This window comes from Malus sylvestris, chromosome 3 (genome assembly GCF_916048215.2).
Source record: "Malus sylvestris chromosome 3, drMalSylv7.2, whole genome shotgun sequence".
Lineage (NCBI taxonomy): Eukaryota > Viridiplantae > Streptophyta > Magnoliopsida > Rosales > Rosaceae > Malus > Malus sylvestris.
This window is the reverse complement of record NC_062262.1, coordinates 4,382,721-4,396,283: the sequence shown is the minus strand read 5'-3', so window position 1 is coordinate 4,396,283 and position 13,563 is coordinate 4,382,721. Positions and strand designations below refer to the sequence as shown.

The following is a 13,563-nucleotide window of genomic DNA, read 5'->3' as shown; positions in this document are numbered from 1 at the left end:
ATAAGAATGAATAGCAATCGAAAGTGTTAAATTGGTTTACATATATTTGTACGAGTAATTCGTACGTTTATGTCATAACAATCTAAAGCATTAATCTGGTTTATATTCGAACACACCAACAATAATATCACTCTCGATAATGGCATTTCAACTAACTTTCTCACGGAATCCCAAAAAGTCCCGAGATCTATATTGCTCTGCTAGGAAAGACAAAAAAAATTAACAATAGTATCACTCTCGTAACAACCTGGCCAGAAGAAAAATTCCACTTTAAAACGTTTTGGAACAAAACAATGTGAATGATAATGAGAACTAGTCTGGCCAGGTAGAACTAAAAGTGATCGACTGATGGTTGAACAACCAAGTCCGCTTCGATTTCAATGTATTTCTCAACAACAAAGTTATGAGCCAATTCAGAAGTTACATGCTAGCATGCAATGGATGAAAGAAGGACCTGTTTGCATCAGCACCTGGACTCTGTTTACACCTACTGCATTACATCGTTCCAATTGAGCAAGAGTGTCATGAAAATGCCAAAGGATACAAATAGAGTTATACATGCCAATTGGAAACACAACATATATAATAAGTCAACTTAATTGCTAGAAGAGAAGGGGGTGGAGTTTAAAAAACTTACATTGCTTAATTTACTGTGACAGTAAATTGGCGACGCATTGCATAGCTTTGGCAGAGGGTAGATTCATCAAATTCTTGTAATTCATCTAATTCCCAACTCTACAAGGATGTAAGGTTACCCAACAGATCTGGCAAAGCCTCCACTCCCTCGAGTAGCGACTTGCATTAAGTATCCAACAAAGAATGTTGATCCAGTGTAATTAAAGGGATGAGTGCTTCCCAGTTTGTCTAAATTAGAAATGTTCGGTCAAGAGTTTCTACCAGACTCCCAGTTCTGCCTGGACAGAGCTTGAAAATATCATCTAGCATTGCAACTGAAGATTCTTTTATCTAATCTCTGCGATAATGCGGGTATTTTACAATGTAATTACTGTTCATACGATTAAAAAATCAGTTTAGATTTCACAAGTAACCATAAAAATATCTGTCCAAAGCTATTGAGCATCCTGAAAAATGCCACAGCGTGCCAAAAGAGATATAGATGCCACTGGAAAACACAACATATACAGTAAGTGAAAAGTCAAGAGTAGAATGCATTTAGAAGAGAAGAGGAGGTGAGGATTAGAAAAGCTTACATGGATTAATTTCAATGTGGAAGTTGGAGCCATTCGGACAAGTGTGGCCTTGCACACCATGAAATTTGGTTTTTCCGATACACATTTGCTGTAGGTTGGTAAGGTGCTGCCTACCTTCCATCCAACGATTGTATGAATTCTCCGTCAACTGATTTAAAAGAAGAGGGAGAAGAATAAATAACTTTTGTTATGCTAGTTTAAATTTGTATGTAGTAGTTGAGACGAATAAAAGAAGAAAAGAGATAAACATGTAACATCATCTCTGTAATTTCATTTCAAGAATTCTAGAACGTACTTGCGATAGATGGAATGTGAGAAATCTTGGGCCAATCTGTGCCGCTGTCCCTGCTGCATCTTTGCTTTAGAAGGGGATGACATTGAAAAATTGACAATGTATGTAATTTGGTGAGGCGTTGCATAGCTTGGACACTAGGTAAGTTGGTCAGATTCTTGCAATCTTCAATCCTCAGCACTCTAAGGGAAGTAAGGCTACCCAACCATTCTGGCAAAGTCTCCACTCCGTCAAATGAATCTATCCTCAAAAATGTTAGAGAAGTGAGGTGTTGAATTTGTTGAGGCAGAGACTTGAGCTTAGGCCAACCATACAAGGCTAATCTTGTAAGGTGCATTAATGATCCAACTTGAAAATCAGGGAAGGAATCGAGCTCCTCCCACAACCCACCGATTGTCAATACCTTCAAGCGTTGGAGCCGTTGTAACCCCGTCGGCAGATATTTTAGCTTTCGGCAATACGTAATGTCTAAATAATGGAGAGAATTGAGGTTGTCTAAACTTGGAAGAATCTCTAAATTAGGAAAATCGTATATTTCCAGCATATCAAGAGAGAGTGGAAATTGCAGCCCGCTAACCCAACTTTCCAATCCTTCACATCCTCCTCCAATCATCAGTTGTCGAAGGGAGGTCATGGTGCGCAAATCTGAAGTAGATTGTAGACTAATGCTGCTACTTTGGACACCGAACGATGCTACCTTTGGGCAAAACTTTATCTCCAATTGCTGAAGAGAGGGACATTGTTGTGGAAGAGCAGGTAAGCTTGATAATTCTTTGCAAAACCAGATTCTCAACTTCTGAAGAGAGGACACGTCGCCTTTAATTTCAATTGATGTCAGATTATTGCAACTCATTATTTCCAATTCCACGAGGCAGGCCCATACACTAAGTGGGCCTGATAATCCATTCCAATCCCAAATATACAAATTGCGAAGACTTGCAAGGGTGTGAACTGGAAACGATGTTACGCCATCGCACTTTTCTACCTTCAATGTCTGGAGGGCGGTGCAGTACTCTAACCCACTCGGTAGGCTAGACAATCCTTCACAATTACCAATCTCTAATTCCCGTAGAGATGCCATGCCCTGTGTAATTGGAATCAACTCTAGACTAGGACATTTCTTAATAGTCAGTTCCTCAAGGAGAGGGAGTGTATCTAGCCCATCCGCCAAATGCCTCAGCTTTCTACAATCCCAAATTTTCAATTTCGCAAGAGAGACGCAAGAACCAAATACATCTGAGGCAATACAAGTTAAATCATCGCAATCACTTATCTCCAAAGATAAGAGATTATTGTTGTTCTTCAACATCCCTTGTGGCAAACAAGTAAGCTCCTTAATATCTTTTATTTTGAGGGAAGTGAGAGTTGTCAATCCACTGCTTATTTCTTCTATTGGCGTTCTGCTATCACATGAAATTATCTCCAAATTTTGGAGATATGGAAAATGACTTGGAGCATTTCTCAATTTGGAACAACTATCAATGGTCAACTTCTCGAGGCAAGGAAAAACCACTACGTTTTTTGTTGACATCGTTGGTGCTTCCTTCCATTCAATTAGATCACCACACCTAGATATATATAATACTTTTAGTGCAGGAAATAAAGTAATTATCTCCTTACTTGTCGTGGTTACACTGTGGACAAGATCATAACCATAGAATTCAACTCCAAGGCATGTCAACTTAGCCATTCCATTAATCTTAAGCTTCGTAAGATTGGGTAGATGACCAAGCGATGGGACTCCTCCACATTTGTCGCATCCAAGTAGCTGAATGTCCTTCAAGTTGTTGAGCAGTAATGGCCTTCTCATCATCCACGATGGGAACCTATCTCCCATGAAGTTTTCAATACATAAGCTTTCCAACCCAGGATGCGGTCGAAGGCCTTCCAGTACAGCCTCATCCTCATTGTTGTTGGTTATTGACCTATCTTCTGTCCATTTGAAGCTTAAATGGCATACCTTCGTCTTATCCTCCAACTTAGCTTTCTTTGCTTCTTTTCCATTCTTCACGTGCTCCAGATTACAAATAATTAATTTACCTTTCAATTGTTTCAAGCCAGCCAACTCTTCAATTTGACGACCAATCTCATTACCCACCGAAAAGTAAGGTAATGTTCGAAGGCAAGTCAATCGCCTTATACCCTGTGGAAATTTCGTACTCTGATCAAAATAAATATGCCTCAGGTTGATCAAGCTTTGCAGTTCTTTTGGAAACTCTTTAAGGGCACAATTTGTTGCTCGTAACGTCTGTAGGTTATAGAGCTTGCCTATAGAGTTGGGGAGTGTTTTGAATCTTGTTTCGGAAATGTCAAGATACCTCAAGTGTTTCAGCTTTCCAACTGAAACTGGAAATTCTTCAATATTAGCATTACACAAATTTAAGACGCGTAAAGCTTTGAATCGTAGAAGAATGTTATTAGGAACTTCACCATCGTCAAAAAACAACGATCGCAATTTCCTGGCATCTCTTTCTAGAATGTTTTCTAGTATAAAAGTAGAAACCCGAGCAACATGTCGAATCTCAACTGCATTACCAGTGTCACATAAGTCTTCCGTCAAGATTTCAGATTTGGATATAAGTTTTGCCAAATCGTGCACAAGATCATGCATCTTGCATTTGCTAACAATGCCATTGTCACTCATTGAAGCATCTTGAAACAAGGAGCTCTGCAATAGAATATCAAAATATTCATTGCCTATGTCTTCCATATCTTTACTTTTGCCAGGTGAAGGGTGAAGTAGTCCTTGAGCCATCCAAAGTTGAATCAAACTATCTCTTTTAATTTCAGAATCTTTTTTTAACATTGAGCAATATGAAAAACATTGCTTCACTGATGGTGATTTTAAATTGTCAAAACTCAACTTTAAGACTGTCATAATTCTATCTTCTCTTTTTGACAAGTCGTCCCATATTTTACTATCTTTAAACAACGACCACTCTTCAATACTTTTTTTAGTGTGCAAAATGCCTCCCAAAACCTGTTGATTGGATTAGTGAGTTTCAAAGGTGTCCTAAAACAATGTAGAAAATAGGGGCTCACATAAAATAAGAAGTTTTTATTTACTTACTTTTGAATCCCCTTGCCTAAAAGGGAAAAATCTAATGTAATAAGTGTTGAATAATTGGCCAAGTGGCCAAGTGGACAACAAAACAATTCAAAAGAAAAAAAGAAGGTGGACAACATCCTTCCTTGTTTTGGGGAGGAAAACATGGAACTTGTCTAATGTTTCCTTGTTTTATGGATTGTCTTGTGGCTTGTTTTATGGCTTTGTCAAAGCCATAATATGTTTGGTTTCGGAGAAGAAAAGAGAAGAGGAAGGCTGCACCATTTTTCAGTTTTTTAGAAGTCCATCTTTGAGAGAGCAAGGTGAGTTGTAGAGAGCCCAAAAAGAAAGAAGAAGTTGATGCTTCATTTTGGTTAGTAATCATCCACCAAAGTAGTTGTTGTTGTAATAACTTTGAGCTATATGTGTAGAGAAGAAATTATTCATTATATTTCTTTCTCTATTTGTTTCTTTGGTGTGTGAGAGCTATTGGGTGTATTGGGCTTATGGGTTGTGAGATTGCCAACACTTTGTAAACTCCCATTTAGTTGATAGTGGATTATTGGGTGAGCTCCTACTGCTCCGAGGACGTACTCCAGTTATACTGACTGTTGAGGAACCTCGTTAAAATCTTGGTGTCTTTAATATTTTGTTCTTGCATTTAAATTTGATAAATTTCCTGTGGGTTAGCTTGAGTTGGTTCCAACGAGTTTGGTGCTATCCTAGCACAACAATAAGTATAATTCTTAATAGCGTGCAAAATGATATTAGCTTCCATTATTTTTGGTGTTTGGCAAAATTTCTAAAATACCCATTACGTAGTTGTTACTATGAGGAGACTCAGAGCAAAGAGGTAGATAATGACCTAGAAAGAATTTGAAAGAGACTATACGAAATAATATGGAGTACTTAGAACTAACAAAAGATTTGACGTAAAACCGAATGTAATGATGTTCTAGGATTCATACAGCCAACCCCACTTAGTGGGAATGAGATAATGCTTGGTTGTTGTTGTTTTTGCATCCATTAGTAGTTAAAAACATGTTTTAAGGGATTTTCTCAAATCCTCCATTCCTCTCAAATATTCCGTTCTTTATTTCACAAAATATTCAGGAGAAAGTTCCTGAATTTCGTGTTTTAAGGGATTTTCTTTGCGTCTCTGCATTTGAGGGGAGTTGTGCATCCCTGCAATCCTACAGTTGTGGGCGTTTTGTCGAAACACATAAAATTGGTTTCTAGGGTTCCTAAACTTGCAATCGCCGGGCCAAGACTTCACAGATTTTGTCTCTTTTGCCGTCTTGGATTCCGAAGTTGTTGCCGAATTTCCGACGAATTTCCAGCCCAGTTTGGGCGCGGCCTGTCTTCAGATCATAGTGAAATGAGTTCTATTCAACTCAGGTACTGTATTTGAGTTTTAATTTTGGATTTTTGTTAATTTTGGTTTTGCGGTGAGTTGTGGTGCTTTGTCAGGGCTTTCCCAGCTAAAAAGGGATTTAGCGTTTTGCCTCCTCAGTTGATAAATCTGAGATTTGGCAGAAGCTAGAACGCCACGGTTACTTTTTGGGTATGTTTTATGTCCTACTTTTTCCCAGTTTGAATATGTATTCATAGTTGTCGGATTAAAACGTATATGTAGTTTTTGGGAAGTGATGAGTAAAATGGCTAGAATTTTAGGAAGCTTTGCGCTTCTGGTTTTCATCGGACAGAGGGAACACGAAGAGGGAGAGGAAAAGAGAAAATATTAAGTTTAATTGTAATTTTAAATTTGTTTTTAGAGGTATTCATCAATTTCCCCCCTGAACTTGTGACTATTGGCCAATTTCCCCCCTCAACTTTAATTTTGTCCAATTTCCCCCCTCAACTCTCATAATTAGTCAATTCCCCCCCTCAACTTTAATTTGGCCAATTTCCCCCCTCAACTCTCATAATTAGTCAATTTGCACCCTACTGTTAATTTTTTAACAATTTAGAATTTTACAATTTATCATAGATAGTATTATTGATAACGAAAAGGATTGATGTGTACATTTTTGTATGTGAATACAATTTTCTTTATAAAAGTGAAAGCTAAGTTCAAGTAAATTGCGGAGAATCGAGCTTTAGTGCAAAAATGGCTAGTCAATTCATAATTTTCGACTCCTTAGTAAGAATAACCCATTTTATTGAAATAGGTCTGATCCATGAGTTTAGGATTATTATTTCTTCTTCTACATGCTTTAAACCTGATTCATAACTTTTTCTTATAATCAACCCATATCACATACTAATTGTATTATGTTTTTGTACATTTTACCTTATATTATGCAGGTGAGTTTATGTTAATTTTAGTACTTTGTTGGAAGTTATTAGAAAGATTGAAAGAAAGAAAAAAAGAATAGATGGAAAATTAAAAAAAATTAACAGTAGGGTGCAAATTGACTAATTATGAGAGTTGAGGGGGGAAATTGGCCAAATTAAAGTTGAGGGGGGAAATTGACTAATTATGAGAGTTGAGGGGGGAAATTGACTAATTATGAGAGTTGAGGGGGGAAATTGGCCAAAATTAAAGTTGAATGGGGAAATTGGCCAATGGTCACAAGTTCAGGGGGGGAATTGATGAATACCTCTTGTTTTTATAGTGTCAGTGGAGGAACCCATCTGTAGTATTTTTAGAGAAGATGTAAACTGCTGGACATCCTTAGCATTTCCCAAGTTCTTTATTAATTTGAGACTGATCCTGTGAATAATTTGGCTTTTAGATTTGTTTGAATATTTTTCTGATTCAACTTGCAGGTTTAGTATCATTTTACAGCTTTCTACAACTCTTTGTTCTTTCTCTCTTCCTTTATGTATTTTTAGTCAAATTGAACTGCTCTTTTTAACTTTAGATTTTACTATAGTGTTTAGAACTTAATTAAGTGGAAATTTACTCAGGTTTAATGATCTCCATTTGGTTGACAAAATAAGCATATAATACCTCCACAGGTGAAGGGCCGGATAATTTGCAGGCCAACGTTAAGATTGCTCAGAGCATTAGAGGATAATGGTAATGGATATGAAATTGTCGTTTTATGACAAACACTGCATATTGATGTTGGTAGTTTTTGTTTTTGCTCCACCAAATTGTATGATAAGATAATTCGAAGTTACGAACTTTTTTTAGGCTTTGTAACGCCCCTGTATTGTGTATTCCTGAAATTATTTCCATATTTTTCCTATGTTACTAATACATGGTTATTGGTGTATATTGCACTTCAATAATCTAATACCCGTAATACTAGAAATTAGACTGACCATGAAGATGTAGTTGACCCACGTTAATCTACTTTCTGCGTGGAGTTTCAGGCTTCCAAACTAGTGCAGATATTTCTTCTTCAGATATTTCTTCTTCAATGTTTTAGAGCCAGAGGGGTTCTAATGATTGATTTCAGTATACAACCAGTACCTATTTTCCAACATATTCTCTATAACCTATTCTATTGTTTTCTCTAATATACGTGTTATTGTCTTCTCTATAACCTATTTTTTTTTACAGCAGTGTCTTCGGTCATTGGGTCAAGGTGGAGCATCCTGTTAAGTTTCTAAGGGGATACAATGATTTGGTGTTGTTTATCTCAAACAGCGGGCTTGCAGGTAAAATGTTAAGCTTTATGTCCAAAGCGATCTTTCTCTGCATGCTGACTGTGTGTTGATTTGAAGGGGTGGTTTAGTGAATGGGTGCTTCTTATTTTTGGCCTTTCTCTATTATCATACATGTTTCTCTATTCTCAGGTATCAGATCATTCGAAACAAAAACATTTTAACTTTATTAGATATGCTATGAAACCGAATGAAGCTTACGGTCTTTTATTCTCTTTTGTTAATTTCGTGGTAAGTTTCTATAACACTGATTAGTTATGTCTTTGAGGTTCTAATGGCTAGAAATGCTAATGTAATGAACTATGGAATATTGTAATAGTTTATGGTGAATGTGATCCCATATCTGTTTGATTGAAATATTGTTCTATAATAGGTTTAAACTTTGTTTTTCCAATACCCTATCACAAAATAATTCCACCTTGGACAAATTAGAAGGTATGCTGCAACCTGTGCTTTGATTAATTGCATTCAAATTGATACTGCTTAGAATGCATTTGAACATGTTGAATTTCACGCCCGCAGCATCGCGCGGGCAATATTGCTAGTAGTATGACTAAAATTCGAAGGGATTGGATCAATTTGTTTGCTATCAACTATCAATAAAATTGAAGATCTTTTAGTTATCCATATGTATTGAACAAATTGACGATGTTGGTACCAAGTAAAATATCCATGATATCAGATGGCTAATATCTATGATTTGAAGTGAAATTTTGCAATGAACATCTTTAAATGATGATTATGAAAATGAATGGTTCTGATTATTAAATTTGTATCACATGCAAGTCATATGAATTAAATTGACTAAAAATTGAATATAATAGTTTCGAATATAATATCAGAGATGTAAATGACATATTTTTATTAGTTTTAAGAACTAATTTTTTCCGGAAAAATAATTACGGACCTAATTTTCACTCGGGTAATAATTTAAGGATCATCCTCTCTCTAATCCAAAGTTAACACCAAACATAAGACAAGATAAAGTCCAATCCAAACTAATTGCTACACTTGGTTCAAGCCAAGTCAATTTTAGAGTCAGATTTAAGATTAAAATTGACTTTAAAGTTTTAACTATTAACTATTAGATTGGAGATAACCTAACAAATACCAATTGCAGTCATAACAAAATAATTCATCCAATTTATGTCGCTTAACTACTTTAATTGATAAGGTGGTGTATCCTATGGTGTGGATGCAAGTATTGTCCTAATTTATAAATGAAAACATATAAAAAAAATTAAAAATAAGAAAGGTGCAAATTCTATGTCAAGATACATAATAATAGTACGCACCTTTGCTACCAATGGAACACCACCACAATTTTTAGCAATCTCCCTTCCAATTATCTGGAACTCAGGAGCTACATCAGCACTGACATAGGGGAGGGCTTTAACTTTCATGATAGACCAACATTCATCCACAGAAAGTTTATCCAAATCACGTCGCCGAAGTAGTTTTTCAGAAATTGATGCAACTTTGCCACTGCGAGTAGTGACAACAATTTTGGATCCTTTAGCAGAATAAAGCTTTGACAAAGATTCTATCAAATTCTCCCATTTTAAGGGATCTTCGTTCCAAACGTCATCAAGTACGAGTAAGTATCTTTTATCTTTCAACTCTTTTAGCAGGTTTGTTAGAATTGCTTCCTGATTACTCTTTGAAGTAGCTTTTGCAGGGTTAAGAGATTCTAACATCTGGAGTAGAATTAATTCGACATCAAAAGTGTTCGATACACAAACCCATATTCTCTTTTCAAAAAACTTGTGTATCGAATCCTTATCGTTGTAAACTGACTTGGCCAATGTTGTCTTACCGAGGCCTCCCATTCCCACGATGGCCATAACCGCAAGATTTTCTTGGTTGCTTTGGGAGTCGGTCAAGGTTGTGACTATTTCTGACACAACCTCTACCCTTCCAACGGTTATTTCACCTTCGACAAAGAGTGAGTCGGTTGGTCGGTCCCATCTAGATGCCTGAGGGGTTGCACCTTTATTCTGGGAAACTAGTCCAAGAAAAGATGCTTCACTCTTGAGTTTTACCAAGGATGCATTGATCTTCTGTATTTTACGCGCCATTTGAAGACGAAATTTAAGTGGATTGGAGAGTGAACAGAAGTTAAGAACCTTTTTCTTGATATGGTTATGGATTTCGACTTTACGCCGATCAACTTCGTACTGGAATTCATCCAAGACATCCTCAGCATCCTGAGCAACGTCTTTGAGGTTCTTCACCCATTCCTCCATTGACTTGCTCTTTTCTGTTAGACAATGAAAAAGTAGAACAGTACTTGAGATTGGTAATTAAATTGTAGCATGTGTGTGTGAGATTATAAGAGAATCCAGAAATATATACTACCTTGTGGTTGGTTGGCAACATCATCCAAGAAACTTTCAATGTCGATGAATGACTTTTGAAGCTTTCTGAGTTCAGCTTTGAAACCCCATGCAAGACTGAATTCTTGAGCAGCGAGTGAAAGCACCTTGTTCAGTATTCCCTCCGCAGCAAAAGTAAGCACAGCTTCAGCCATTTCTTCAATTCCCTGCTCAGCTCAGCTCAGCTCAGCTAATCAGAGTGTTTAAATTTCTCTCTTCAATACAATATTACAAGTGCAATGGAGGATGATATGATGAGAGACACCAGACACAATACAGCGTTTAAATTTCTCTCTTATAACATGAAAAACGTGGAACGTCCAATAATAGAGGGGAAGGTTCCTATAAAAAAAACAATAATTAAAGGATAGATTTCCTTTAGACGTGGAACGGGATCCTCCTCGTTCAATAGTCAAAAGAAGTGGCTTAATCTCTACCAAGTTAAAAATAGAAGAAAGCGAAAAATGTGGGTTTGTTTGGTATCTTATTTAAAAAGTTTCATTTCTTAAAATATTTTTTTAAGAATATTTCTTGAAAATAATTTTTTTAAGATTAAAAAACTTGATTGGTTTGTGATTTAATTTTTTTAAAATCTTGCGACTTAAAATAGACAAAGAGATCTAAAAAAAGGTGGTCTCAGGAAAGGGAGAAAGAGGAGAGAGGAGGAAAGAAAGTAAGAGATGATTGAAGGAAAGAGAAAGAAGAGAGAGGATAGGAATAGATAAAGAGGAAGAGGAGTGAGAGAAAAAATCGAGATAATGAAGAGAGCGGATTGAAGGAGTGACGAAAAAGGTAAAAAAAAAAAGAGAGAGAAAGAAGAAAAAAGAGAGATAGATTTGGAGTGAGATGGGAGGAGGGAGAGAAAAAAAAAGAGTGAATTTAAGTTTAAAAACTCTATAAATTCATTTTTTATGTTTTTAGAGAAAAATATATATATTTTTAGTTAGTCTTGAGTTCAGTTTTTAAAAAGAGTTATAACAAACAAGTTTTTAAAACCCAAAACTTGACAATTATTTTTTAATTAAAAAAGTTAGACTCAAATAAAATACCAAACATACTCTAATTTTCTGTCCTTTACTTTTTCGCTTTGCCGAAAGGCTCAACAGAAAGTTAAAAGCACTACTATTAGCCTCTCACACATATCACATGAGCTGGTTTTTTATTTTTATTTTTATTTTTTAATTTTTTTTAACTTAAATAATTATTTTTTATTTTCCCTTAAAAAATGAAAGTTAATGTGTTTTTTTTTTAATAAAAGCGATTTTACGGGAGGAGAAATCGAAAATAATGTCTCTGACTCCCTATATCTCTTGCCGAGTTAAGTTTTGAATAGGGAAATCAGAATTGGTTTACATCCAATCCAACCACTTGTTAGGATTTTTTACTCTGAAAATTTATAAACTTGGAAAACTAGAAATTTTATGAAAACAAAACAGCTTGGAAATTGAGTTCATAAAATCATGAACATTTCTAGATACACAGGAGAGTGATAGTTTTTGAGAAACAGAAGAAGAAAAGATGGAAGTTCGGAGCACATGACTCTGTTGAAGTACGGGCGCTGATTCTTGTTAAGACCTAGAATGATAAAATTTCAACTTTTCCTCATATTAATATATAAGATTTTCTTTAATTACAAACGATATTAATATTTTAAACTAGAGCAAGGTGAGGGGAATTTTTTTTTGAATTATGAATGCAGTGAATTGAAGATGAAAGACTTATTCACCAGGGCAATCTATCTGTTGCAATAGGAAAAAATTTTGGAATGTCATAAACATAAAATAACATTAAAAATTAATATTAAAAGAAGAAAGATATACAAACATTATTAGATAATACACGTCTCACATTTTTAGGCACAAATCTACTAATTATGTTTACATAATCTAAATTGTTATTAGATTAGGCTTTCAGAAAGTGAGTTCGGTCTCACAATGAACTTGCCATAATAATGTGGTTCAGGTTCACATTTGGCGAGAATTGAACCAAAAATATCTTACTTCACGGGGGCTATTTGAATATGCTTGTCTGTGAAGTCTTTACTAGTGTGGCCTTTTAATTATAAAAAAAATCCTCCATCATGTTTAGAACAGGAGATGGTAACCAAATAAATGTCTTCTTTTCCACTACGCCACCAAATTTTCTTTGTTATTCATCTTACTTTTACAGTATTTATATATATATATATATATATATATATATATATATATATATATATATAAATTAGGAGCACCCAAAAGTCGGGACCCTAGGCGGTTGCCTTACCCAACTACCCTCAAGAAGACCGGCTTAGCAAATACACTAGAAATAAAAAGATAAATAGACTAATATATAGTCAAGGAAAACAATGAAAACCATTAAAATGTTAAATATTAAACACATCAAATGTGTGTTCAAATGCCATAGATGATAAAATACAAGCAAGCTACACATCTTATAAAAAACAAATGAGAAAACTAAAATAATAAACAAAGGCCGGCAATAAGGTTGTTATACACGAACCGATAGTAACATATACATTATGAAATATATATGTCTTTGACATGTGGGAAGGTTGTTATTATAGCAAAATCATTTACTATATAATTAGGTCATCTAATATGGTGAAAATGTGTGTGTGTGTGTTTTTTTTTTTTTTTTGAAAAAACGGTATTATTTACACTAAGGGTGATGGGGGTAGGCTTAGCCTCACGATGAGCTAACAATAATGTGGTTCAAATTCGCCTTTGGCGAGAATCGAACCTAAGACCTCTCAGTTATAAGTGAAGAAGAATACCAATAGACCGTAGTACTAAGTGTCTGATGAAAATGTACTTAATCGTATATGTTATTCCTTGCTAATGTAAAATAACACTATTAGACATAGTTGTTAATTAAGAACTTAAACACTGCACTAAATTTACCAATTAGAGTTTGTAGTTTAGTGGTATTTTCTTTTTCTGTGTTGAAAAGTATCTCAAATCCGAGTCTTCTATCTCTTTCTGTGTTGAAAAGTATCTCAAATCTACTAATTATGTTTAC

At 35.3% G+C, this 13,563-nt stretch overlaps 2 protein-coding genes and 1 long non-coding RNA gene across 3 annotated transcripts; all 3 read right to left on the bottom strand.

Annotated features, from left to right (window-relative positions):
* Positions 1-979: 979 nt before the first annotated feature.
* Positions 980-2,207, bottom strand: LOC126616564 (uncharacterized). The gene is made up of 3 exons (XR_007621196.1): positions 1,507-2,207; positions 1,212-1,359; positions 980-1,123 (listed from the first exon to the last, which is right to left on the bottom strand). It is a non-coding gene; the product is annotated as an uncharacterized LOC126616564 (long non-coding RNA).
* Positions 2,208-2,355: 148 nt separating this feature from the next.
* Positions 2,356-4,213, bottom strand: LOC126615456 (putative disease resistance protein RGA3). Its single transcript, XM_050283283.1, has 2 exons — positions 2,489-4,213; positions 2,356-2,397 (listed from the first exon to the last, which is right to left on the bottom strand). The coding sequence occupies exons 1-2, from the start codon at positions 4,211-4,213 to the stop codon at positions 2,356-2,358; spliced, it is 1,767 nt and encodes a 588-aa protein (XP_050139240.1).
* A 5,194-nt stretch (positions 4,214-9,407) lies between these two features.
* Positions 9,408-10,697, bottom strand: LOC126615451 (putative disease resistance protein RGA3). The gene is made up of 3 exons (XM_050283276.1): positions 10,526-10,697; positions 9,463-10,427; positions 9,408-9,431 (listed from the first exon to the last, which is right to left on the bottom strand). Exons 1-3 carry the CDS (start codon positions 10,695-10,697, stop codon positions 9,408-9,410), a joined length of 1,161 nt encoding a protein of 386 aa, XP_050139233.1.
* Positions 10,698-13,563: the final 2,866 nt, after the last annotated feature.